General features: G+C 36.6%; 2 protein-coding genes across 8 annotated transcripts in view; both read right to left on the bottom strand.

Annotated features, from left to right (window-relative positions):
• Window positions 1-1,740, bottom strand: part of LOC145039398 (uncharacterized) — a 28,275-nt gene extending 26,535 nt beyond the window's left edge. Inside the window, exons 1-2 of the mRNA XM_078987462.1 lie at window positions 1,719-1,740; window positions 1,362-1,490 (exon numbers count right to left, since the gene is read on the bottom strand). Coding sequence (XP_078843588.1) covers window positions 1,362-1,490; window positions 1,719-1,740 — 151 coding nt within the window. The remainder of the gene's footprint in view (window positions 1-1,361; window positions 1,491-1,718) is intronic.
• The window catches only part of LOC145041412 (uncharacterized protein At4g15970-like), a 24,795-nt gene extending 11,624 nt beyond the window's left edge, over window positions 1-13,171 (bottom strand). Inside the window, exons 1-7 of one of the 7 annotated variants that reach the window (XR_013680181.1) lie at window positions 12,717-13,171; window positions 12,151-12,519; window positions 11,583-12,067; window positions 11,391-11,469; window positions 7,903-8,128; window positions 5,857-5,916; window positions 5,453-5,779 (exon numbers count right to left, since the gene is read on the bottom strand). Coding sequence is in view for 3 of the 7 variants with exons in the window: in XM_078989478.1 (XP_078845604.1) it covers window positions 11,406-11,469; window positions 11,583-12,067; window positions 12,151-12,519; window positions 12,717-13,022 (1,224 nt within the window). In the remaining 4 variants the exon portion in view is untranslated. Of the gene's footprint in view, window positions 1-2,483; window positions 2,659-5,452; window positions 5,780-5,856; window positions 5,917-7,902; window positions 8,129-9,341; window positions 9,805-11,354; window positions 11,470-11,582; window positions 12,068-12,150; window positions 12,520-12,716 lie in introns of those variants that run through there. The other 6 variants (XR_013680180.1, XR_013680178.1, XM_078989477.1 and 3 more) reach the window with 6 other exon arrangements.
• Between the last annotated feature and the right edge of the window lie 14,794 nt (window positions 13,172-27,965).

The raw sequence follows: 27,965 nt of genomic DNA on the forward strand, positions 1-27,965 counted from the left end.
CTATAAATGCCTAGGAAAGCAAAGTATAAACCATAAATTTAGACCCAACAATCTCCCCCTTGTTTTATAGCTTTCTTTTCTTATAACCTAACAAACTCCCCCCGAGTTTGTAGCTTGCTTTTTTCTTTTCAATCTTCGCTTTAAGCTTTGGTTTCAGTGTTAATCTTCGATTTCTTCACAACTTCAAGATGAACATATGAATCTTCTATATGAATATCTTATGTTGAACAGTTAGGCTTTTCTTCAATGATTTGACTTTGAATGCACGTTGGATGTGGAGGCTTCTTGTAAGAATTCTGAAAAATCAGCATTTTCATCTTTGAGAATCTTCCGAGAAAGCAAAACAGAGACTGATTCTTCTAGATCACATCAGCAGGTTCATAAATACCATCAAATTGATTTAAGAGGCTTCAACGCAATCTGTCACATAACTTCAAATACAACTTCACCTAGCTTCTTGGGTTGAAAGATTGAATGTTGAAAAATAATTTTCACTTCTTGTTCCTTCAAATGAACGCTCTTCAATGATCACCGTTGCACCATGAAAAGTAACAAATGACTAAAAAATCTCTATGGATCACAGAATCATAAAGACCATTCTCACCACAGTTGTTTAAGGATGTAACCTTGGATCAGAAAGAGACTACTCGCAATATCTAGAACAACCATTATCTACAAACCAAAGTCTAATGATATTCCTCCATAGTTGCTCCAGCACAGAGTACGGGATTAGTTGGTCATTAGAACCTAGCCCATTTTGAAACTGGGTCGACCTTTATCATTTACGCAAGCTTCTCTCCCATGACATATCCTGTTTATTATACACAAAAGATGAAGAAATGTTAGAATCATTAGGTGATTTGGGAGTATCAACTTTGGTACCCATCTGTAGTCGGGTTTAACCCATTTCTTGTTTGATCGGATGGATGCCTCATTACTCGCTTTAGAACTTGAAACTGAACGCCGAGATGACTTTGACCTAACCGATCTTGGTTTAACTGGACCATTTCTTGATTTTGGCTTCTTAGCCGACATTCCCTTCTTGTCTTTAGGAGTTTGATTCTTTCCCTTTTTGGCATTTCAATCACCATTGTTTGAATGTGATCTCGAAGTGTTTCTTTTGGAGAATCTCCCTCTTGGTATGTTCTGCCAACCTTGTGCATAGTAAGGAACATATGCCCGATTTGGAAATTTTCTAGCAATATGTTCATGTGTTCCACAGTGGAAACATGTATGTTTCTTCACGTAGAAGTTGTTTCTGCATGTCCCAATTAACATGCCCATGCCTTGTCTTTGATTATTCTCACAAGCACACTTACAGCAAGCAGTCTATTTCACATGTTTTGGTGGTCTTTATTTACCAACAGCGGGTTTATTAGAAGTAACTGAATTAGAAGCAACAAGCTCAGAGTTGAAGGAGACATTGGTTTGATAATCAACAGAAATAGAATTATTTATGTTCTCTTTGTTCTTATCTTCAGCTGCTTTTACTGCATAAGAAGTAGAATCATTAGTATCATCTCAATATTCTTTGTCGGGCCTTAACTAAAGCTGGAATAGGGGGTGGTCCAAACTGAACAGGTGTCTCTTCATCATTGATTTTAAGGGGTGGGTTATAGTTGTCACTGAAGGGGGGTGGAACACTATGATACCCTAGACTCTTATTTTGATTATCTTTAAATTTTAATTGTTTTCAACCATAGTCTCAACTTTCTTACTTGGAAAGTAGTCTCTTAACATAGTTATAGTTCTCACATTTGTTACTATATTCTTTTTGAAGTTTTCTAAAGTCCTTAGTTTTGGCCTCAAGTTGTTATTTTAAGGGTTTTTGGTCCTTCTTAAAAGTATATCTTTCATATTTAAGGTCATCAATTTCCCTAATTAATAGTTCATTTTGATCACGATAATGTTAATTTTAGCTTCACAAGACTAAGAGCATGAGGTTTCATTAACATTGATTGTTGAACTCATTATTCACCAAAAATGATAATCTACCAAAAATAGAACTGATTAATCTTGCAAGTCAAACTTGAAAAGTCAAAATTGAAGGTGAAATGTCAAAAATGAAAGTCAAAAGTCAAAATGTTGGGCCGAAAACGATGTTCTCTACCTACTAGATTTCGGCCAAAAACGTGATTTATGCAGAAAACTTAAAACTGAAGACACTCCACCGAAAATAATGATTTCGGCCGAAAATGTGATTTCTGCCGAAAACGTTTGCAAAAATCGTCAATAACACTAATTTTTCAACTTTTAGCGCAAAACTCGATCAAAAACTCAAAAATATGAAGAATACAAAGAATAAACAGCCAAATTTTCATCCAAAACAATTCAAAAACGCCAACCCTAAGAAAAAGTCCAAAAACGTCTAATATTTTGCCAATTTGTATGTCTCTAAATTGTTTTGATGTATCAATCAGATCCACTTGATGGTGTGGAATCCCAATCAAGTGGATGATGCAAGATAGAATGTAGAAGAAGAATAAAAGAAGAAGAACAAGATAAATCTTCAATGCACACAATAATATTCAATAATGATCCAGTATACAAGATTTACACACACACACGTTCTGTCTTCTTTTTCTCTCTAGAAAACGCCTCTTCACAATATTGCAGCCCCTAGAACGTCCCCTCCTCTCTAATCACTGCATTAGACACCTAAAAACACACCATTTATACATATGGAAAAAACCCAAGCCCAAAATCCAAAGGCCTGACCGAAATCACATATGATTTCGGTCCAAACTACAACAACACCCAATATAGTTTTCGGCCCTAGACCGAAAACTATAAATGCCTAGAAAATCAAAGTATAAACCATAAATTTAAACCCAACGACAGTATTGTTTTTTTTGTTTTGGTTCATGATTTTTTACAGAAGGATATCCTACGACGTTCATTATTGAGCTCCATCATGGAGGAAGGTTCACAAAATTCCTAGGGATAAGCTACATTGAAGGAAAATTAGACCATGTGGACCTGGTAGACATGGATAAGTTATTTGTGCATAATTTGGATGAGATGATGCTAAAGCTTGGTTATGAGGTACCACCAGTCATTTACTACCACTATCAACTGCTAAATGGAGATTTGGAGTTTGATCTTAGACCTCTAGGGAATGATGTTGATGCACTTAATCTTGCACAGTACATTGAACATAATAAGATCATCAAGGTATATACTGAATATAATGAAAGTAAGTTACTTACATACTTTATGTCTCCAAGAGTTAAACCTAGGGTGATAATTAAGGAAATAGTAGATGATGTGCCCTTACCAAAATCAAATTCAACAGTGGTTGATTTGCATCCAATAAACCAAAACCAGGAAGAGCTCTAAAATCTTGAATTGGGTTTGGTAAGGTATGAGACACCAGAATAAAATGAGAATAGGAGATTGCACTTAGTTGGAGGGAATCAATCATGTAGTAAGAAATTGTGTTTCAACTTGGAACAAAACGCAACTGTTAGTGATCAAGATACAGTTAATTGAAGGGAGTCAATCATGTAGTTAATACGAGGTGTTAATAGATTATCTTTTGGAACTACAAGCAACTAATGTGGATACAACTGTGAAGCTTGAGGTTGTTAATGAGCCTAACAGTGTTAGAGAAACAAGGTAGATTAAGATGGTGTATGTTTTCTTAGGGGCATTGAAGAAAGGGTTTAAAGCGGGGTTAATATATATTCTCGGACTAGATGGTGCTTTTATGAAATGACCATTTCAAGGCCAAGTACTCACTACAGTTTGGAGTGGATTCAAATAATGGCATATACCTAGTGACATATGCCATTGTTGAGATTGAAAATTTGAGTAGCTAGAAATGGTTTCTAGAATGCTTAGGAGATGACTTAGAGTTGTATTTAAATTCTAGCTTTACTTTCATGAGTGATAGACAAAGGTGTTATTTTATTCTTTTTGTATAACTAAATGTTCTTTTGTAAACCATTTGTAGGACTAATTATGTGGGATAATCTTTTATATGGACTCTTACCTGCTATTTCAAAACTGTACCAACAAGTTGAACATCAATTCTATCTAAGGCATATTTATGACAATATGAGGAAAAAATGAAAAACAAAAGAGTATAAAGATCACTTATGGCAATGTGCAACAGCAACCACGGTACCAGAATTTGAACACTGCATGAATGGACTTAGCCGGTTTGATAAGGATGCTTTCAAGTTGTTGAAGAGAACCCCCCCCCCCCCCCCCATTTAGCTAGAAGCCACTTTTCAGGTTATATTCCCTACCTTAGGTTTTGCTTTACTTGTGCTCATTGTATCCGACTTATTTGATATAGTGTATTTGTTTAATACAGGTAGCGGGATCAGATATATTGCTCAATAATTTGTGTAACGTATTCAACCGTAAGCTTATTCATGGCAGGGATAAGCCCATTATAAGTTGTCTTGAGTTCATCAGGCAATACCTTATAAAGAGGATGTGCAATGTGATGAAAGTGATGCCCAAAGCTCCAGGTCCACTCACTCCAACAGCATCAAAGTTACTTGAGAGAAACAAGGAAGCTTCAATCCAATATAGGGCTAGATGATATGGGACTGCAAAGTATGAAGTTTATAGTCCTTGCCATGACTAGCATGTGGTTAACATGCCAAATATGTCATGTACATGCAGATGGTGGGAGTTGAATGGGATTTCATGCCGACATGTCATAGCTACAACACATGAAATGGTTGATAAAGTTGGGGAGCTTTACACTTATGTCAACAAAGTGTATTGGCTTCAAACTTGGAAGGAAGCTTAGTCTTACACTATGGACCTTATAAAGGGTAAAATCCATGTGGCCAAAAAGTACACAATCCAATGAAATTAACACCACCACCACATGACACTCAACCTGGGATACCAAAGACCAAGAGAAAGAGAAGTGCGGATGAAAAGTATGATAGTCAAAAGCATAAACATGGTGCAAGTAAACCTGAAAAACTTACCAGAAAGTTTGTTAATATTAAGTGTGGGAAATGCAACAATATGGGTCATAAATCCAAGACTTCCAAGGGTGAAGGAGGGAATGTAGGAAGCAGTGAAGGAAGGAATGCAGGAATCAATCAAGGAGGGAATGGATATGGTAGTCAAGGTAGGAGTTAGTGTATTTTGTTTAAAAACTTATCTTTTGGTTTAGGACCACTTTTGTGCATTTGGATGTAATGGTTTAAAACTACTTTGTTGTCATGGTTTTTTTGGTCCTTTAGCCCTTTTGGTCATGAATCTAATGTAAACCTTTTCTGATTGTTAAAGAATGATGTTTTAAGGTTTAGAACTACTTTGTTATCATGGTTTTATTTTGGTCCTTTAGCCCATTTGGTCATGAATTCAATATCAACATTTTGTGATTGTTAAAGAATGATGTTTATGGTGAATTTCTAATGGTTTACCACATTTAGAGGCTTTGATGGCTTTGTTCTGAAACAACAAATAAACATTAATATTAGGTGATAACTACATTACATTGTCATTATAACCATCAATGTTACAATATCAGATAGCAAAAAACTACCACATTCACCTGATACAACTTCATAATCCAAAAACACCCCCAAATTCCATGCAACTAGAGGGGTCCCTAATTCCTAAATCCTAAATGAAGAAAAACCCAAACCCCCACAAATAGTAACCAACTTGCAAACAAAAACATATTTAGCCTTGCTACTTGATAGTTTGCATTGTTGACATTTCTCAATAATCTGGGTATTATCAGCATAGATCTTGCACACATTAGACGATCAATCCATTCTAAGAATCTGCATCTAGAATCCTTCAAGTTCGAAAAAAAAAGTAAACATGAGGGTGATTTTCCAAAATAAGGGTAAAATACCCAATTGGAACACTTACCTGTTGAGGACAGGAATGAAAGGGTTTGTTGATGTCCAAGAGGTGCAAACCACCGCAACCCTGCCATAGAAACACATCACCATTTCAATTGTCAATGTCTTAGAAGTTACGAAGACAAAGCATGATTAGGGAAGAATATGAAGCTCGTGAAGGTTGAAGATGGAAGAGTAAGGTAACTAGCTCCTGTTTTTATTTTGAATCAGCTTGCAAAAACGGTCCCTGTAGGTGGAAAGACGAAAATACCCTCATATTTATTGCAGGTAACGACACATATGGACGGAAGTCAGTGTGAAGGACCAAAAACAATAGAAAGATCCAATTTTTGACCAGTGGTGCACCAACATTTCGTTTTTGACCAAAAGCACATAAATTTGCCAACCAGATGGGACCATTTCTGGAATTCTCTCTCTCTCTCTCTCTCTCTCTCTCTCTCTCTCTCTCTCTCTCTCTCTCTCTCTCTCTCTCTCTCTCTCTCTGTTTGTGTGTGTGTGTGTGTATATATATATATAATAAAAACAAAGTGTTCCGAGATTTTAATTTATATCATCTAAAATTAGAAATCTCTAATAAATTATATATATATATATATATATATATATATATATATATATATATATATATATATTATTGATGATTTAGACTATTGTATATATTTTAAACATAGACAATTAACTAAATTGTAGTTGTTAATATGCTATAGTACTGTAACACCCCATTTTTTCGCCTTACAGATAATCAGTCAAGTAAATAGACGTCTTTGATAGAAGACTATTTACGATAAATAGTCTGGATGAACGTCGTAGCAATCGCAAAACCGAGAGCATGCATAGAGATAACGTTTGAATCTGACTTCATGAGAGAGTTATGGTTTTTAGAAGTTCCAGCGCACGATATACGACACAGAAACCGAAATAGAAATCGGTCGATTGTTAGGAAAAACAATCTAAACGAGAGTTGAAGATCTCGTCGATACGATTACATCGATATATAGACAGTCGAGAACGAATATCGTATAAGAGAGTTATGATTTTTATTCGGGTTTTAACAATCTAAGCTTGTTAAAAATATAATTTTAAAAAGAAATTCAAAATTAATCGAGAGAGTATAAATGTAAGTTGTAGATCTCGTCGATAACTATGCGTGGATATAAAACCCGTCGAAAATAGAGCTTGTACGGAGAAGACATGGAGTTTTTAAGAAATCAGAACTCTTCGCATGTAGCCACGCACACAGACCAGATGTGTGGCGTGCACCAACACACCACCCAAATTTCTCCACATGTCACTTTTTGCATGGAGCCATGTCTGTGCGGCGTGCACCAACACACCACCCAAATTTCTCCACATGTCACTTTTTGCATGGAGCCATGTCACTACACCCGACCAATTGAACGGTGGCAACCGGCCATGTGCACGGTGCGTACCCTAAAATCAGCTATAAATAGGCAACGATTTCCATTCATTTCCTTAATCCCTTTCCTCCAGAACCTCGCTGGAACTCCTTTGTGTCTCTTGTCATTTTTCTCGCTATATTATGCGAAGCTTAGAGGCATTGAGCCATGAAAATAGAAGTGCTCGGTATCAAGGTTCTGCCAATCCTCATTCATTTCATTGAACACTTCGTGGGAATTTAGAAACTTGAAAATTTGTAAGCACTGGGGGTCTTCATCATCACATCAAATATAAGCTTGAAAAGCTATTTTGTGTTTCAATTCAATCTCCAAATCTTCTTTATGTAATATATATTACAGTGAGAATGCAATACATATTCAGGAAAAAAATCAAAGAATCCTTGTTGATCGAAAGGCTTTTGTGGCCTTTTATTTAATTTTTCTGTGAATAATGCATTCAGTTCATCAAGAATAGGAATAATCAGGTGTTTTCTCGATCTGATATCTCCTATCATTGATTCAAGATTTGAAATTTAGACCACAAAATTTGAAATCGAACATCTAAATATATCTCTATTTGGGGTTCTTAAGATCAGTTCCAATACCAAGTAATTTGAAAGATTTGTATCAGAAAAATCGAGAAAAGCTTATTGTACCTTATGCCAATTAATGAGGTTTTTCCTTTGCATTTACAACGATCCAGAGTACTTCTGTACACAATCTCCCCTGTCATCGAATTCAACATGTTACTCAAATGGGATACAACATGTCACAATCTTTTTCCCCTGTTCTCGTTTGTTTATGTTATCATCTTCTCAGATCTCACCACCTACACATCTTCTTCATCACAGCCCATCGCCATTGTCACCATCATCTCATGACCTGCAAAATCAGTTTTGAAGAGAAGAAGACGAGGGAGATGGGTGGAACGCACATCTGGGTGATTTGGTACATAGGTAAAAAGCATTCGTAAATGGTTGGCTAAAGAAACATGTAGAAAGCTAAGCAGATAGTGATTTGCAGATTAGGGAAGAGTAATAGTGAAGGTTTGCTTTGTTTCAACATTTGTGATGTTAATTTTATTCATCACAGGGGAACACTCATTTATTGGACCCATGGCTTTGCGATTTCAAAAACAACTATGAATTTCGACTTTAACGTATATCCTCGTCTCTGTTGCTTCGATTAGGTTTTTGGATTAGGAATGAGGTTTTTTTTTGCAGGTTTAATGGGGCAGAAGGGAGAAGAGGGGAGGTGGGGAGTTGACAAGTGTTTGGGAATGTAAATGAGGGATAATGAGTTGACTTTCTTATGCAAAAATGGTCCCTATAAGTAAAAAGATGGAAATACCCTCACGTGGAAGGCACATGAGTGGGTTAACAGATTGTTTTTAATGGGAGTTGACTACATGGACTATTTTCACAAACAAACTAGTCCAAAAGAACCACAAAACCAAAAAAGTCGAGATTTTGGACTAAAACCCAAAAAAAATGCATACCATAGGGACCATTTTTGCAATTTTGTCTTGTGAAAATACCTCACTTTACACTTTCATACACTTCCCTTTGACCAAGAATGGAAGAACCCATCACCTAGGTTCTCTCCATTCCAACTCTATTACTACTTTGTGGTACATCTACCTTGGTAAGGGTTATGAGTACCCACAAGTACCAAATAACATCAAAAGTTATATTGTAGTTAAGATTTAAGCATCTTTCAAAAATGTATCTTCAACAGATTTCATATCACTGGAATCAACCATGGGTTATACGATAACACATGATTCTTAATGTAAGAGTGTGTAAACCTTTTTTATTCATCGCATAACCAACATGCATGCTCTTAGGTGTGTGATTGAACTAAATAAAGTCCATACATGCGCTCATGCGCTCGACTCTTAATAAAAAAAAAAAAAAAAAAAAAAAAAACTTGAAGCTTGAAACTAGACTCGCAGGAGTGAACCTTACTTTTCGAGCTCAAATTAAGCTTGTTTAAGTAATTGATATTTTCGACAAGGCTAAATGATGTATTAAAACAATGCAATTTGACTAAGCTTGACACTTTCAAGATCAGCATTATTATATACTACCAATAATTATGTCAAAATAAGTAAGACGTTCAATAAATAATATAAATAAAATAAAGCGTAAACATATAAGTTTTCCCAAGCACAAGCAAGCTCAAAAGATTTACCAGCCGAGCATTTTAAGACTTGAGCTCAACTCGGCAATATAATGGACTAGTTGGAGCTCGTCTCTAGTTGAATCGAATTGATTTCAAATATTTCCAAGTCGGTCTCAAGTGTCTAGGGTGTTGACATTACTCGATTACACTCCCAACTACCACCATAACACCATTGTTGCAATGAGATCAATCCCACCACCAGCATAGATGCTACCAACGATGATGAAGTTACCAAATTCAATACACTTCCCACCATCAGCTACCAGGCTACCACAAAGCTTGGAATCAAATCTTCCCTAGGCAAACCAACTTCATTCACACTTCCTCTTTATAATACCATATATTTTGTCTTTAATACAGCAAATTATCCAACCCTTGATATTAGGCAACAAAACAATGAGATCAATGATAAAAAAAAAAAAAAAAAAAAAAAAAAAAAAAAAAAAACCGTGTATGTGTGTGTAACATCCCCCTCTGGTACGTATCACAATATTGTCCGCTTTGGACTCTCGGCACGAAAACTTCCTAGAAGGTCACCCATCCTTGGATTGCTCTCGTTCGGGCACGCTTAACTGCAAAGTTTGTATGAGATCTACTGCCCTTACGGCTTTAAAACGCGTTGTAACAATGAAGGTATCCACTTCCCTTATAAGGAAATGGTTCGTTCTCCTTCCAAGCAAATGTAGGATCAGGTGCAGGTACCACATACATTCACCCCCCATTATAGGGTTCGACGTCCCTATCGAACACATCGACCTGTGCCCTAACTCTGATACCATTTGTAACATCCCCTCTGACACGTATGAGAATATTGTCCGCATTGGGCTCCCGGCATGAAAACTTCCCAGAGGGTCACCTATCTCTGGATTGCTCTCGTCCGGGCACGCTTAACTGCAAATTTCTTATGGGATCTACAGTCCTGACGGCTTTAAAACGTGTTGTGACAAGGTATCTACATCCTTTATAAGGAAATGTATCATTCTCCTTCGAAGCCGATGTGGGATCAGGTGTAAGTAACACCCACCTAGTTAGGTTGCTTATAAGAGGTGTGGATACATTCCCTAACACAACGCGTTTTAAAGTCGTAATGGCAGCAGATCTCATAAGAGCTCTACAGTTAAGCATATTCGGGCAGGAGTAGTACCGGGATGGGTAACCCCCTAGAAAGTCCTTGTGTCGAGTGGCTTAAAGCGGACAATATTGTGATACGTGCCAGAGGGGATGTTATAATGGCATCAGAGTTGGGGTACGGGTCGATGTGTTCAACAGAGACATCAAACCCTATAATATGGGATGAAGTTGGGTTGCACCTGAACTTTGAAGGAGAACTAAGCAATCCTTATAAGGGGTGTGGATACATTCCCTAACATAACACGTTTTAAAGTCATGAGGGCAGCAGATCCCAAAAGAACTCTACAGTTAAGCAGACTCGGACAGGAGTAGTATCGGGATGGGTGACCCCCTGAGAAGTCATCGTGCCGAGTGACCCAAAACAGACAATATTATGATACGTGTCAGAGGGGGATGTTACAGTATGCATGGAGAGTTTTGTGTGAAGTATAGCTAGGTGGAGAAACATTGAGGATGCCAACATATATTTTAGGTTTAAGCTATTGAATTTGATGCCTTCATATAACATTAAATTTGATTCTTTAGATTTTGTTTTACTTTTTATTCGTGAGAGTTATCGTCAAAATTTTGTTTTGTAGTTAGGTTTGGTTTTAAGGTCTCAAACATGGTAATGTAGGAGATGAAGAAGATAAGGGCAACACAATCATTTGGAAGAATCTAAGGCCTAAACAGTTAAGTTAAACGATTATAGTGTATTTCAAATTCTTGATTTACGAGTTTTATGTTGTACATGTATCATCTTGTCATTTTTTTTTCTCTACAATAAAAACTACTTCTGTGAAGAAAAACTTACAAGTTAGAAGATTTAACTTCACATTGAGGAACTAACCGGAAATGCAGAATGTTAACTAATCTCTTCTCCACTTGTTCCATCTTCAGACAAATCAAGATGTCTACGTAAAGCAAGACTGGAAAATCACAATATTGAAAAGAAACCGTGTAAGAAATAATCACCAAAAACTTTCTTTTTCTCTAGAAATACATAAAAGAAACCATGTCAAAGATAATCACCAAAGGTTACCTGCAGTTTTTATGATCCCTCCAAGTTAAATTTGTTTCAGACCTCATGCTAAGAGGAAGAGCCATGAAGTTGTTCCAATCTTGAAGCATGATTCTAAGATCATGAACTTTGTTTTCCAAACCAACACAACAATTTGCATGCATTGTGCACACTTTATTCAAGTCGTTGCTAGGTTCACAAAATCCCCCAAAATACGTTGTATCTAGAAACCTCAACTTCAAGTTGATGTCTGTAAGGATTGAATCAAACTTGATACGATTGAGAACATCCTGATCATGCATGTCTGGATAGATTACTCTTGAAGAGTACCAGTACTTGTAAAACTCTATTGACCGGATATTTGACCTCACAAAACTAAATCCTCCATTCGGTATATTTGTCCCAACATCTGTCGAGTTTCCAGAGTAATGATCACATGCAATTTGAAAATCTGCATCCGAATAGAAATGAGGGAAAGGATCCCTGAACCACATGACATCAGCATCCTGCTTGAAGGAAACCCACCAAAATCAATATGCATATCATGCGTTACTCTGTGTGTGTGAGAGAGAGAGAGAGAGAGGATTACAGTGAAAAGAAAGTTGTATCCCATTTCAAGCACAGAGCGTAAGAAATCAACCCTTCGCCACATCATCTTCAAGTAATCAGGGGTCATAAAATAGGCCTCTTGAGAGAAATCAACTCCTTCACTACTTAGGGCAAAGCAATGGGTATGAACACGCTTACAAGTTGCAAATGCGTTCTGATCTAGAGCAATAATCACCAAGTGATTCAAGAGTCTATTGGTTTCTTGACTAAACCTAAAGCTTGCAAGAAACAGATCAAGAATCGAATTCTCTGGATTGACCCAAGCCTCATTCAAAGTAGTTAAAATAACTGTCCTGTCGTTCATAGATGCCTCCTTCAAGACAGTTTCCAGACTAGAATCAGCTCTCTCCTGCAATAGCAATACATTTGAAACAGAAATCGTCACACATCCTTTATTTCCTCATTTGATGCAGATATTAGGAAGATAAACTTCTTGCAGGTTGTAATTCCAAAGATTGAAATTAACAGACTTTAAGTTACTAATAAATTACCGTTGTAACAACATGTACATAATTTTTTCTAAATGATGACTTAAAGGAGACTAACCGACAACGAGTTGGACGACAGGGAAGAGGAGAGCATGTCGGTAGACGAGACCAAGTACTCCGGAAGTCGGATCTGGCAAGAATCAAGCGCGCTATTGAGAAGGACATAAGAAAAAACAAGAGATATGAAGAACAGCGAGACGATTCGAACACCGTGGAGCAATGTGGAGGATTTGAATTCACAGAAGTAGCGACGGAGCATTTTTCCGAAGAAGATGGAGATATAGTCACAAATCGTTGCTGGTGATGATGATATTTGAAGAATAACTGCCGTCTTGCGTCGCCGTTGCTGTGGTTTCAGTCTCATCTACAGAATCACGCCTATTTTTTCGATGTAGGAGAATCGTTTGGGCATATGAGAGAGAGAGAGTTGGGAAACCGAGGTTGGTTACCGAGAAAAGCAGAGTAGGCTAGCTGACGTGAAATAGGTGAAATTGTCGGTTGCTGGTGGTGAGTAGCAACTAGGAACACACTTCACGAAGGGATATCGATTAAATTAGTCATAATTTGATCTATTTTTTTTAAAGAAAATTATAAGATAACCAGTTTGAAATGGGGATATGTTAAAATATAAAAAAGTTATTTTTTCTAACAAAAATCGATATCTTGGATTGCATTTTTGGAGTTCATAGAAAAATACTTTCTAAATTTCAAAAATAAATCCAAAATTCGATAAATCTTTTTATAAGTTTAAGAAAAAACTTACGTGTCGTTTGGTTTGCTGGAATCTATTAGAATTAGAAAGAATTGAAATATAATTTCATCATTTTGCTTTTTTTGGTTCAAGCTTTCAAAAGAAATTGAATTCCTAAATAAGTCAAATTTTCCTTCAAATGAACGAAAATAAATTTCATCCAAAAACTTATGGAATTATAATTTCTTTCAAATGTTGGATGTTACCATATTACCCATTTTTACTTTTAACACTACATATGAAAACTCCTCTGTTGCTACTGTTACCACCCACCACCACCGCTACACACCACCACCTCCATTGCCACCCACCATCACCTTCACTGCCACCTACCATCACCACCACTAGTAACTCCGCTACCATCACCCTCCACCCACTAGCACCGCCACCTCCACCACCATCAACAACTACCACTGCTATCACCACCTCCGCTACAACCACCACCTCCACCACCACACATGATCGTCATCACCACCCGCTAAACACCACCTCTACTAACACCTACCACCACCACTACCACTGTCACTACCTATACCACCACACTACCTTCCACCTCCACCACTACTCACCACTATGACCATACCATCACTGTTATCACCACCACTATCACCTCCGCCACCATCACCAACACCTTCGCGACCACCTTCGTCACCACCATCATTACTACCACCACTACACCACCCACCACCTACGCCGCTACTCATGACCGCCACCATCACCGTTATTTACTAATTTTATAATTTATATAATATATTTTTACATATAAGTTATAAAACAAAGTAAAAATAAGCAAAAAAAAATGCACTTTGTCTTTTTATATTATTTCAGTTCCATTGTCCGCCAACCAAAAATAATATGGAATTTAATTCAAATTTCATTCCTACCAACCAAACAAAATATGGAATTGGATTACAATACCTGACAGACTCCAATTCCTTAACATATTTCAATTCTTTCAAAAATATTCTACAAATCAAACGCCACCTTAGGTTTCACTAAAATCTAACAAAAAGTTACAAATATATTAAGCCTAGAGGGTACGGGCCGTTATCAGGCTTTAAGGCCAACGTGGACTTTGTCAAACGTCGTGGTAACGGCTTGAACACTGTCTCAGTATCGTTAAGTTATCCCTTGTGGTAACGAGAACATCTTGCAACATGTATTTCATTCAATCAAAATTGAGTTTAGTTTTAGCCTATTAACCATATTAATGGTCAACTTTTCAAAAAAAAATATATATATTACTAATAAATACATATCTTATATCTCAAAGTCATTGACACCATTTTTTTTCTCTATATTTTATAAAATTTCAATACTTCTACAAAAAAGGATATATTTGACTTGTCCAACCATGATGATGATGATGATGATATTTTTGTCACTACAATGTACAAATATTGTAGGGACGTGCTACTACTATCAGATCCAACTCCTTTACTAACAAGATGTGCGATGTTAATCAGAAAAATCATAAAGAATGACACCAATGTCTAGTTCATGATTATTTTGCGGAAATTGTGTCTACCAGGCAAGCAATTTTAAAAGAGGGTTTCGTTTGCAAAAAAGTGTGTTTGTACGGATAGTCAACGTCTTGGAAAATAGGTATTATTTCTTTAAAATTTTGTAAATTTTAAATGTAGTTTTTAGATAAAATAAATATATTTTTTATGTAGTAAATATATGTTTAGGTATGTATCCAAATGAGATATAATGTTAGAGGTAGGTGAGGATTCACATATTTGCATAACTGTGTTGATGCAATTAAGTTGATGGCTATGGGGGGTCGTCCGATTCTATTGAAGATTATACGAGAATGTCTGAAAAAACTGCAAGTGAAAGCTTATATAAATTGGAAAGAGATGTTGTTGAAACATGTGGTGATGTTTATTTGTTGAAGCATTTATTGAATGATATGCAACAACTATATGCCACGCATGAAGAAAGCGGTGGTTTTCCATGTATGCTTGAAGCATTGATTGCACACGCTGGAAATGAAGAAATTATCTCGTTGCATAGAAATGCCAATATGCAATTAGTCATCATGGAGTGCCTTCGTTTATATTAGAGGTTATTGCTTCCCAATATTTATGGATTGGACATGCTTATTATGGGGTTGTTGGTTCCAACAACGACATCAAACTTTCTTGATCATTCACTGATATTTAACGATCTTTTGTTAGGAATGGCATTGGATGCTCCTTTCATAATGAATGGAAATGAATAAAAGTTTGGATATGACTATACGGATGTAATATATCCTGCATATTCCACATTCGTGAAGACATTTCGGCACCTAGTTGACAATTTTCCCCGAATGGTGTTATAACACTAATGGTGATATGACATGTGAGGTGTCATCAAAATAATATTATAACATGTCTTAACATGTTGATCATACTCATCAAATACTCACCCAAGGGCTTTTAACCCAACGGTATCCAATGTTATCCTCCTTTTTTGAGGTTGAGGTTCAAGTCATTTCATGAACATAAATGGAATTGAGTAGTTTGGCACTTGGTTAGAATATAAACTTAAAATAAAACTATTAAGTATGAGCAACATGTTAAAGCATATTATCATACCAAAAAGGTGTCAACTCACATGTTATATCATCCTTAATACCATATGATTTATGTACAAAATGGTGTTGACATGTTATAACATGTGGAGAGAGAGAGAGAGAGAGGCTTTGATTGGTTAATATTCGCATTGCTATATGTGGTCCTTATAACATTTCATATCATAACATCCCTTAACATGAAAAGGGTTGGTGGTCCCCATATTATAACGGCGTTAAGAGGTCTCACCACACCCATAATGCCCTTTCTCTTTGTTAATACTCAACACCTTAAGAAATTTTATTGAAAAGTAAGATATTAAACACTTTAAATGAATATTTCAAACGTGTAAATAGATTTCTTTGAGAAAAAAAAAATACAAATAAATGAAAGCGAACTAGAAAATTTCAAAAAACGTCCGGAATGAAAATTTCAAAAAACGTCCGGAATTCATAAAAAAAATGGTTATTTTTTAAAAACTGAAAAAAAAAAAAAGTACTTTTGTTTAAAAAAATACTTTTTATATTTAGTTTAATTAACATCCGTTAAAATAAAATGTCTTTGATAAGCATCAATTTTGTAGGACCCATTTCAAAATAGAGAAGTCCATATAAAATTCACAAAACAATATAAATTTAGTCAAACATTAAAGAACTACTTTCGATAACAACCGATTTTACAAGGCCCACTTCAAAATAAAGATTGTCACTTTTAAAATGATCACAATTAAATACATTAGCCAAACATAAAAAGAAAACACCATTAAACACCAATTTCGCAGCGCACACTTGAAAGGTGCGTTTTAAATGTTTAAGACCGGTAGGTGTGGGCAACGCGCACACCGTATTTCGAGAAAAAGGAAAAAAAAAAAAAAAAAAAAACAGGTTGTGGTAATGGGAAGCAATGTGGAGGCGTATAACGCCTAATAACGGAGAAGGTGACGGTGTTTGCGTGTTATAACACCCAATAACGCTCCAAGGGCCGTTGAATGTTTAAATGGTAATAATGACTTAAAAGTGTAATATATTTTTTGATTGGTACACATTTTGTCATTGAGTTTTTTGCGTCCACATTTACCCCATCAACTTGTTAAACTGTATACATTCAGTCCTTATGACCCTTATGACCGGTTACTCTAGGTTAGTCGGGAAAAATGATTTAACATGGTAATATATTTCTCATTTTATATAAATTTAGTCCTTAATATTTTTGTACACATTTAGTCCTTAATTTTTTTGTTTCAAAATAATTCATTTTTGTTTTTTTACTCATTTAGTACTTATTATTGATTTTTTTAGGTTTTTCTCATGACATCTTACGTGAGACAATCATTAATAAGCGGTGTGGAGTTGTTGATGCTTATGTGCAACGTCCCATTTTCACACCAATAAATTTTCATTGTTAAATAAGACAAAACTCCTTAGTTATAAATCTATGACAAAACTTCAAAAATAGTGTCACAACTGGCATTTTTGCTAGGAAATTTTATTCTCATAAAAACATCATCTATTATAAGAGTTGTACTCTAAGTGAATATCATACTCTTTGCTTAATAAAAACCATTCGTTTGAATTCAAAACTCTTGATTTAAAGTCAAAACCTAATACAATACATCTCATATGGGTTATAAACCCTAAAAATCCCGGTTCAAGTTTGTTATGGACTAGGATCCCCTTATTGGGCCTAATGGACCAATAAATTTTCAATTCGACTATTTTGGTACTAGGAACCCGAATTGGATTCCAAATGGACCACATTCATAAACTTTAGCATTTTGGGCCATGTAGGCCTAAAATAATCCATTTTTATCTCTAATAGGTCTTGTTGGGCCATAAATGGTTCCATTTGCCCTAGTGGGTCATGAACCTTCTTAAGGGCCCAATGGGCCGAAAAATGCTTGGAGCTTCACAAAATTTCGAACAAGGCCAAGGTTAGGCCCAAATCATTTCATTCTTATTACTCTAGCCCTATATATACATATATGTGTAAAGAGAGAGAGAGAGAGGGAGAGAGAGAGAGAGAGAGAGAAAAGAAGAAAAATTTTGCTTATGACACCTCATGTTTGCATGGTGGATATCCATGCAAACATCACCTTAATTTTCTTATCCTGCCTCTTCTTCTAAATTCGGCCAAACCCTTCATTCCCCACCATTTTCATTTCCTTCAAACACTCTCAAGAAGTCTCTCAAGAACTCATCCTCCTTACTCTAAATTTTTGAGTTTTGGTGTGTGGTTTCAAGAGAAGTTTTCATCAAAGATCATGATCATTGGTAAGACCTCACAAGCTAAGTTGATTTACTACATCTTTAAACTTAAATCACTCCTCTTACCACCTCAAATTCATGTCCATGCTCCCTAGAATTCATCAAAATTCGAAGATCACTTCAAGAAGCTAGCTAGAGTCATAACTTACACCACCTAATTCTTATCTTCATCAAAACCGAAATCCAAACCCTAAGGTGAGTTATACCCCCTTGATTTTGGTTTTTACTTGTTTTTCAGGGAGAATACAAGTTGATTTGTGTAGATCTATGTGTATATGCATCACTATGTGTGTTTTCCATGAATTATTTGGTGATTATGTGTTGATTATTTCATTAATCTAAAAAGATGTTAAGAAATTGAAGTTTATCACTTGGATCTTCATGAGAACCGTGAGAAAAGTATGTTTTATTACATATATTACATATAAACTTGTATATCTGGGGAATTATACACTTACAATAGCAAAAATGAGTGTTGTGCTCAAAGATGTATAACTTATATTCAAAATCAACTTTTGACAGGAAAGTTTTAGCCCAATCTCGAACTGTTTTGACCCTCTTAATGGAAATATTTTTTAAAACTGTTTTACATGGATAAATTACAGATTTATACCTTTAAAATGACTACTCTCATATTTTCATATGATTTTTATACAATTTTTGGCGAATTTTACAAAATTCCCTATCATATTTGAAATAATTTCGGACCAGCCTGTGAAGGTGAGAAATTTCACACTTGTTAGAAGCCATCAAAAATTGTGAACAAATTAGACAAAATTTCCAAACTTTCAGAATTTACGGATCCAAATTTCGACTTACGATGATTTTCACAAAAGTCAAGCCGAAAATGATATTTTTGAGAAAAATGGGTTTGAAAATGTTACTTTTACCACAAACTAGTCATCAACACAAGTTTTTAACAAAATGGAGACTAAAGTGTTATTCTTACAAAAATTGGACCTTAATTATAAATTTTTGGCTTATTGGACCAAGAACGTCATCTGTACAAATAGTGGGCTTTTATGCGATTTTAGTGAATATTTGAACCAAAACCAACGATAAACTAACAAACAAATTCATTTGATCATTTTCTAAGTTATTGGGCCTTAGTGGCCCATTTTTTATATGTGATAGGTCGTGTATATTATTTATATGTTTATTGGGCCTCATTGACCCATTAACATGTGCGACGGACCTTGGATACTATTTTTGTGTTATTTGGGCCTGTAAATACCTTACTTGTGAAATGGGCCTTAGTTGTCCTTTCATATATATATATTTTGGTCCCATGTTATATAATTTCATTCCAATTTGGGCTTTTAAATGATTTACATATTTAGCGATGCCTTAGTAGTTCACTTACATGGTTCATTGGGACTGGAATGAGATTGTACCTTTCTTCGCGTAAATTCGATTAAGGATCTAGTGAGTTTTGTCGATTCGAACCTATTGAGTGTATGATCGTAGCCTGTAGTTTTAACTAGAGTCTCTTGGAGGGAGAGCGGGGATTTGTGTATAGATCTATACTGGGATGACACCCCACACCCAGGGATGTCAAAAAGTCTCGTGGGACCCTGATCCCGTGGGGCGGGGGTTGGTAGTCCCGCCCAAACACCCGTGGTGGCCCCGTTAATAAATTATATAAATTGACATATACTCTCTCTGTCCCAATATTATTGTCCACAGACAAAAAACACACAGATTAAGAAAATCATTAATTACCACTAACTTTATATAATAAAATGATAGTTTTGTCCTTACCTTGCATTTAATGTTCCATTAAATGTTTAGTTGGTTAAGTAATAATGAGGGATATTTTGGTAAAAATGTTATTTTTTTTAGAAGTGGACTATTATTTTTGAACAAACCAAAAAGAAAAGATGAACTATAATTTTTGGACGGAGGGAGTATTAATTATATAAATATAATAAACAATAAAATGATTTTTACGTACAAAAATACAACAAAAAACATGTTTTTTAAGTTGTTTGTAACATGTAAAATTATGTTATAAATATCTATTTGTTACCCAAAAAATAATTTGTTTTAGCCCAAACAATAATTTCTTTTAGCCCAAATAAGGTAGCCCAAGATAAATCAGGGGCGGGGGAACGGGGACGCCGACAGGGGTAAGAAGGGGAATTCGGAGGCGGGGGCGGGGGTGGAAAGGATGGAGATTTCATGGGCGGGGGCGGGGGATGTAATCCCCGTCCCGTTTTCCCCCGTTGACATCCTTACCCACACCTGAGTTGTTCGCTACAGTTAGACTAACTCAGTCTAGGGTGACGAAAACCTTATAATCAATAATCAAAACCGGCGTCCAACAACCCCAAGACAGGCGAAATTGTCATTATTTAGTATGGTTATGACGGCTCACTTAGAGGAATTAACGTTATGAAGTTTACGGAAGACCATTCTCTTTTCACTTGGATTACTCGGAAACATTCTTGTACTGGTACTCAACCTCGGGGGTGGGTATGGCAGCTTTCTCTTTTACAGACAACATCGGGTTGTCTGGGAACATTCTCCTTACATGCTCATTACATTCCCTCTACAGTCTCTTTACCTCTTTTAGTCAAATAAACAAAACATACATGCATTAATACAAGATCTGACACAAACATACTAAACAGTTTGAAGAAAATATCGGATTTTTTGGTGGTTTTCAAAGTTATACAAATCTTTTTCATAAACATGCTTATGAACTCACCAACATTATATATGTTGTTATTTTTCAAAATAACTTGTATTCTCAGGAAACCGTTGAAGTAGGATGAACGGAACAAACTAATGGATATTATGTTATATTTTGTTTTATCATACTCTTACTATTTTGGCATTTAATATTCAAATACAATACTAGATGTAAACAATGAATGTTGTTATATTACATGTATGATGATGATGATGTTATGTTTCAATTATATTCACTGTAATGACATTTCAAGATGAAGTCACGCACAAGCCCCTGGACGTTTCCGCCGTATGGTTCGGGCGTGTGACATATTGGTACCAGAGCATTGTTTATAGTGAACTAACATATCTAATCATACGGGATATGCAACTATAAATACAATGGGACTAAACAACTATGAACATAATAATTTAAAATACATACCTTTGTGTTCATTTTAGAATAATAACACAACAAGAACAGTAAAAGTCTTTGGAGGATTTGAACATCGCTATTAAACTCGGGCAGTTATGTAGTCATATTGGGGGTGAATGTAGCTTGATCAACTACATTCATTCAAAATACGACCAACATGTGTTCGGGAGTAATCGTGATGGACAATGAATCAAAAACTTACCATTTGATTATCCAAAGATGTTATAGAACCAAACCTAAACAAAATTAAATTACTATAGGAGTAATTGGTATGCTATTTGTTTCTCAGTGTTTATACCCCCTTCGTGCAATACACTGTACACGAGTATTATTAGACAGGAAACCCCTATCTCCCTAGTCAGGGAATAGCAGGGTGGCTCGACCTAGAAGGAGACTCAGAGGAAGAACCAAAAGAGGAACATGAAGTAGAACTTGCAGATGGACCCGCCGAGTCAATAGTGGCCTGGAAGAGGAAGAGCCCAAGGGCAATGATGATGATGACTCGGATACAGAATCCGATGTCATCAATCCTCCATGTAGGGCCAGAGTACCGACTTATCGTGTGGGCCCCGGTGGCCCCATGCCACCTTGGGCACACGATATTTGGAGATAGAGTCACCAGCAGGGGATACGACCACACTACGGTAGGAACCGAGGTCACTTCGATCTTAGTCATAGAGGACCAGCTGACCGGGCCCTCCCAGTCATGGTCCAGCGCACCCGAGGTATTGATAACCGAGCTCAAGACACCCCAAATCGAACGGAACAAATATGGTTTGCTATTGATAGAGATGAGAGACAAACACAGGAAGTGGACGGAGACTCCCGAGCGAGAAAGTTAGTTTGGGAGGTATGACCACAAGATACCGAGCAACAAGTAGCTCGTCTCTGAGGGGCATCCACTTCAACAGCACCACCACCAGACACTTTCCGCCACAATTAGGATCAACCTTTTCTTTTGTCCCCCTACTATCCGATATGACTCTCTTTCGTGTACTAATGAAATTATTATGTGCTATCTTTATTTCATGTTAGTGCATAAATTCAATTATATGCACAACCGAACCCTCGAAATCGCTAGATACTTAAGGATCTCAAAACAAAAACAACCTATACACTCTAAGGATAGACGTAACGATCGTGCCAAATCTGTGATTACCTACTGTCGTAAATACATCATAGGCATGTAGATGGAAGCAATGAGAATCATACCATGAGACACGAAATTTATAGAGTACAACCAGGAATGACGATCATTACTTACGATCTGGCTTATCAACATGAAGCAGGAAAATGCCATCCTGCAGGAATAACAAGCGCACCCGCGAGACACCGCTCCTGCAAATAAACTCTGCTACATTCCAAGCTGTTGTAAAAGCGGCAGTAACCGCTGATATGGCACAAATCAACGCAAGCAACACCAATGGAGGCGGAAATAGCATTAACAACTCCATCCGAAGTAACGAGCATGGGAACCAAAAAGTGACAACTTATCAAGGCACACTAAAACCCAAGCTTAAGAGCAGGAAGAAAAATCCTGGATGTAAAAGAAAGGGACAGCCAACTTAAAGGTTCTCAAAGAAGCAACATGTTGTTGTTGTTCATGCAACCATGACCCTTATTACACCAACATCAGCGAGACCATATGCTGGAAGCCTTCCAAAATACAACCAGTGCAATTTCCATCATAAGGGAGCCTGCCGGGAGCTGCATTGTAAGAAATGCAACCGAAAGAATCACACCACCAAATACTGTAGAACTTATCCACGACAGAATCGCCAGCCAAACGAAAACAACAACCTTAACAACAACACCAATGATGAGACCAATCACACCTGCTATGGGTGTGGAGGAACCAGTCACTTCAGGCGCAATTGCCCAAGGATAATAATCAAGGAGCAGAAGGATTAGAAATGGTCTGGACCGTGGGTCAAGGCGAAGCAGTCCAAGACACTATGGTTGTTACTGGTACGTTCCTACTTAACAACTCTTTCGCTTACCTCTTATTCAATAGTGAAGCTGAGCGAAGCTTTGTTAGTAACATATTCAAACACTTACTAAAACAACAACCCCAAAGGCTAAACTAAGCCTTAACGGTGGAGATGACTAATGGGAAAACCAAATCAACCAAAGATATTTATGTAGGGTGTACCTTAACACTAAACAACCATTCATTACAAATAAAATTTTAATGCCAGTAAATATTAGGAGTTTTGATGTGATAATCGACATGGTTGGGTTAAGCCCCCACCGTGATGATACAATGTGTCGCGAGAAGGCCATTTGCCTTAACCTTCCCAATCACGAAACTCTAATAATCCATGGTGATAAACTTGGCGCCAATCCTCGTCCTATCTCGTGCATTATGGCACCGAAGTACCTGCACTAGAAGAGCTACGTTTTCCTCACTCTTGCTGTGGACAAGGCCAAGGAAGAAGTAAGCATACAAGGTATTCCAGTAGCATGCGAATTTCTGGATGTATTTCCCGAAGAACTTCCAGGAATACCCCAGAGAGACAGGTCGAATTTTGAATGGACCTCATACCGGTAACCACTTCAATTGCCAATTCACCCTACAGTTTAACTCTAGCCGAAATTAAGAAGTTATCCAGTCAAACTAAGAGAGGGTTTGCGCAAATGATTCATCAGATCAAGCTTCTCATGCTAGGGAGCTTCGGTCTTGTTCGTTAAGAGGACGGATCCTTTAGAAGGTGCATCTAATTTAAGGAATTGAATAAGGTCACTATCAAACACCGATACCCACTTCCTCGGATTGACGACCTATTTGGCCCGCTCCAAGGAGCTAGTTACCTCTCTAAAATAGATCTAAGAACCAGTTATCATCAAATTCGATTCCGAGAAGAGGACATTCCCAAAACTACTTTTCGAACTCGATACGGCCATCTCAAATTTCTTGTGATAACCTTCGGTCTATCGAATGCCCCCACGGTATTCATGGACCATACGAACTGAGTTTTCCCAACCATTCCTGGTCATCCTTTCCATTATTTTCACCAATAACATATTCGTCTGCTCACGAAGCAAGAACAAAACATTGTCAACATCTACGACCGGCCTTGGATAGCATCAAAACCGGAGAATATCGCAAAGGAAGCACTGCGGGAATCGAGATGACGAAATCACTTCGAGATTTTGATAGTCACTTCAGAAGGCTATAGGAATACAACTAGTCATGAGCATTGCTTATTACCCTCAAACCAATAGCCAAAAAGAATGGACCATTCAACCACTCGAAGTCATGCTCCGAGTCTGGGTGTTTGAATTCAACAAGTCATGGGATTCCCAGTTGCCCTTTATTGAATTCTCATACAATAACGGCTATCGCACGAGCATAAAGGTTACCCCTTTCGAGGCTCTTTATGGTCGTAAGTGCAGATCACTCGCTAATACTCTCACGGGACCAGAAACTATTCGCGAAACGACATAGAAGATAATCCAAAATCAGAACTCTACTTCAAGCATCATGAGAAAGACAGGAGAGTTATGCTGAAAAATGACGAAAAGCTCTGGAATTCCAAGTCGGAGGCTGGGTACGATTGAAAGTCTTTACCTAGAAAGGAATGATTCGCTTTAGGAAACAGTAAAACTGAACCCGCAATGCATTGGACCGTTCGAGGTTCTTGCCCCGATTGGTCCAATGGCTTATAGACTGCAGCTGCCTGCAGAGCTCAGCAACGTACACCCCGTGTTCTATGTCTCAAATTTGAAAAAGTGCCTATCAGGCAAAACTCTTATCATTCCTTTAGGAGAGATCGAAATAAACAAGAATCTCCTGTTCTTCGAAGAATCGGTCGAGGTATTGGATAGGGAAGTAAAGCGTACAAAACAAAGCCACTTTCCGATTGTGAAGGTTCAATGGAACGCCAAGCGTGGATTGAAATTCACATGTAAACATGAAGACCAAATGAAGCAGAAGTACCCTCACCTATTCTCTCATTCATGATTCTACCTTTCGAAAGAATTTCGGGACGATATTACCTCTAATGGGGGGATGATGTCACAACTGGCATTTTTGCTAGGAAATTCTATTCTCATGGAAACATCATCTCTTGTAAGGCTTGTACTCTAAGTGAATATCATACTCTATGCTTCATAAAAACCATTCGTTTGAATTCAAAACTATTGATTTAAAGTCAAAACCTAATACAATACATCTCATATGGATTATAAACCCTAAAAATCTCGGTTCAAGTTTGTTATGGACTAGGATCCTCTTATTGGGCCTAATGGACCAATAAATTTTCAATTTGACTATTTTGGTACTAGGAACCCGAATTGGATTCCAAATGGACCACATTCATAAAACTTTAGCATTTCGGGCCATGTAGGCCTAAAACAATCCATTTTTATCTCTAATAGGTCTTGTTGAGCCACAAATGGTTCCATTTGCCCTAGTGGGTCGTGAACCTTCTAAAGGGCCCAATAGGCCGAAAAATGCTTGGAACTTCACAAAATTTCGAACAAGGCCAAGGTTAGGCCCAAATCATTTCATTGGCCCAAGAGATATATGTATGTACACAGGGTCGTGCTAAACATATTTTGGGCCAAGGCGAGAGAAAAAAATGAGCCCTTAAAATACACAAATTCCGTTCAAGTTTTTTTTTTTATAATAATTCAATAATTGAAAGAAAATTATTTGTACTATCTTCTAAATATAAAAATTTCCATAAAAAAATTTGGGCCCCCTTAAAAGATGGGCCCTGGACGGTCTCCCCTATCGCCCACCCTCTGGGACGGGCCTGTATGTACATACATGTGTAAAAAAAAGAGAAAAGAAGAAAAATCTTGTTTATGACACCTCATGTTTTAATGGTGGATATCCATGCAAACATCACCTCAATCTTCTTATCCTCCCTCTTCTTCTAAATTCGGACAAACCTTTCATTCCCCACCATTTTCATTTCCTTCAAACACTCTCAAGAAGTCTCTCAAGAACTCATCCCCCTTCCTTTAAATTTTCGAGTTTTGGTGTGTGGTTTCAAGAGGAGTTTTCATCAAAGATCATCATCATTGGTAAGACCTCACAAGCTAAGTTGATTTACTACATCTTTAAACTTAAATCACTCCTCTTACCACCTCAAATTCGTGACCATTCTCCCTATAACTCATCAAGATTTGAAGATCACTTCAAGAAGCTAGCTAGAGTCATAACATACACCACCTTCTTCTTATCTTCATCAAAACAGAAATCCAAACCCCAAGGTTAGTTCATACCCCCTTGTTTTTGGTTTTTACTTGTTTTTGGGGGAGAATACAAATTGATTTGTGTAGATCTACGTGTATATGCATGACTATGTGTGTTTTCCATGAATTATTTGGTGATTATGTGTTGATTATTTCATTAATCCAAAAAGATGTTAAGAAATTGAAGTTTATCACTTGGATCTTCATGAGAACCGTGAGAGAAGTATGTTTTATCACATATTTTACATATAAACTTGTATATCTGGGAATTATACACTTAAAATAGTAAAAATAAGTGTTGTGCTCAAAGATCTATAACTTATATTCAAAATTAGCTTTTGACATGAAAGTTTTAGCCTAATCTTGAACCGTTTTGACCCTCTTAATGGAAATATTTTTCAAAACTATTTTACAAGGATAAATTACAGATCTCTACCTTTAAAATGACTATTCTCACATTTTCATACGATTTTTATACAATTTTTGGTGAATTTTACAAAATTGTATATCATATTTGAAATAATTTCGGACCAGCCTATGAAGGTGAGAAATTTCACACTTGTTAGAAGCTATCAAAAATTATGACAAAAATTGTGAAAAAATTAGACAAAATTTCGAAACTTTCAGAATTTACGGATCTAAATTTCGACTTATTATGTTTTTTCTACGAATTTTCCAACAATTAGGTCAGAGAAGCCCAAAACCAGAAAAATGTGTGTTTTCACAAAAGTCAAGCCAAAAATGATATTTTTGACAAAAATGGGATTGAAAAATGTTATTTTTACCACAAACCGGTCATCAACACAAGTGTTTAACAAAATGGAGACTAAAGTGTTATTCTTACAAAAATTGGGCCTTAATTGTAAATTTTTGGCTTATTGGGCCAAGAACGTCATCTTTACAAAAAGTGGGCTTTTATGCGATTTTAGTGAATATTTGAACCAAAACCAACGATAAACTAACAAACAAATTCATTTTATCATTTTCTAAGTTATTGGGCCTTAGTGGCCCACTTTTTTATGTGTGATAGGCCGTGTATATTATATATATATATATATATATATATATATATATATATATATATATATATATATATATATATATATTTGGCCTCATTGACCAATTAACATGTGCGACGGACCTTGGATACTATTTTTGTGCTATTTGGGCCTGTATATACCTTACTTGTGAAATGAGCCTTAGTTGTCCTTTCATATATATATTTTGGGCCAATGTTATATAATTTCATTCCAATTTGGGCTTTTAAATGATTTACATGTTTAGCGATGCCTTAGTGGTTCACTTACATGGTTCATTGGGCCTGGAATGAGATTATACATTTCTTCGCGTAAATTTAATTAAGGATCTAGTGAGTTTTGTCGGTTGGCACCTATTGATTGTACGATCTTAGACTGTA

Source organism: Lactuca saligna, chromosome 4 (genome assembly GCF_052625555.1).
Source record: "Lactuca saligna cultivar CGN05327 chromosome 4, ASM5262555v1, whole genome shotgun sequence".
NCBI lineage: Eukaryota > Viridiplantae > Streptophyta > Magnoliopsida > Asterales > Asteraceae > Lactuca > Lactuca saligna.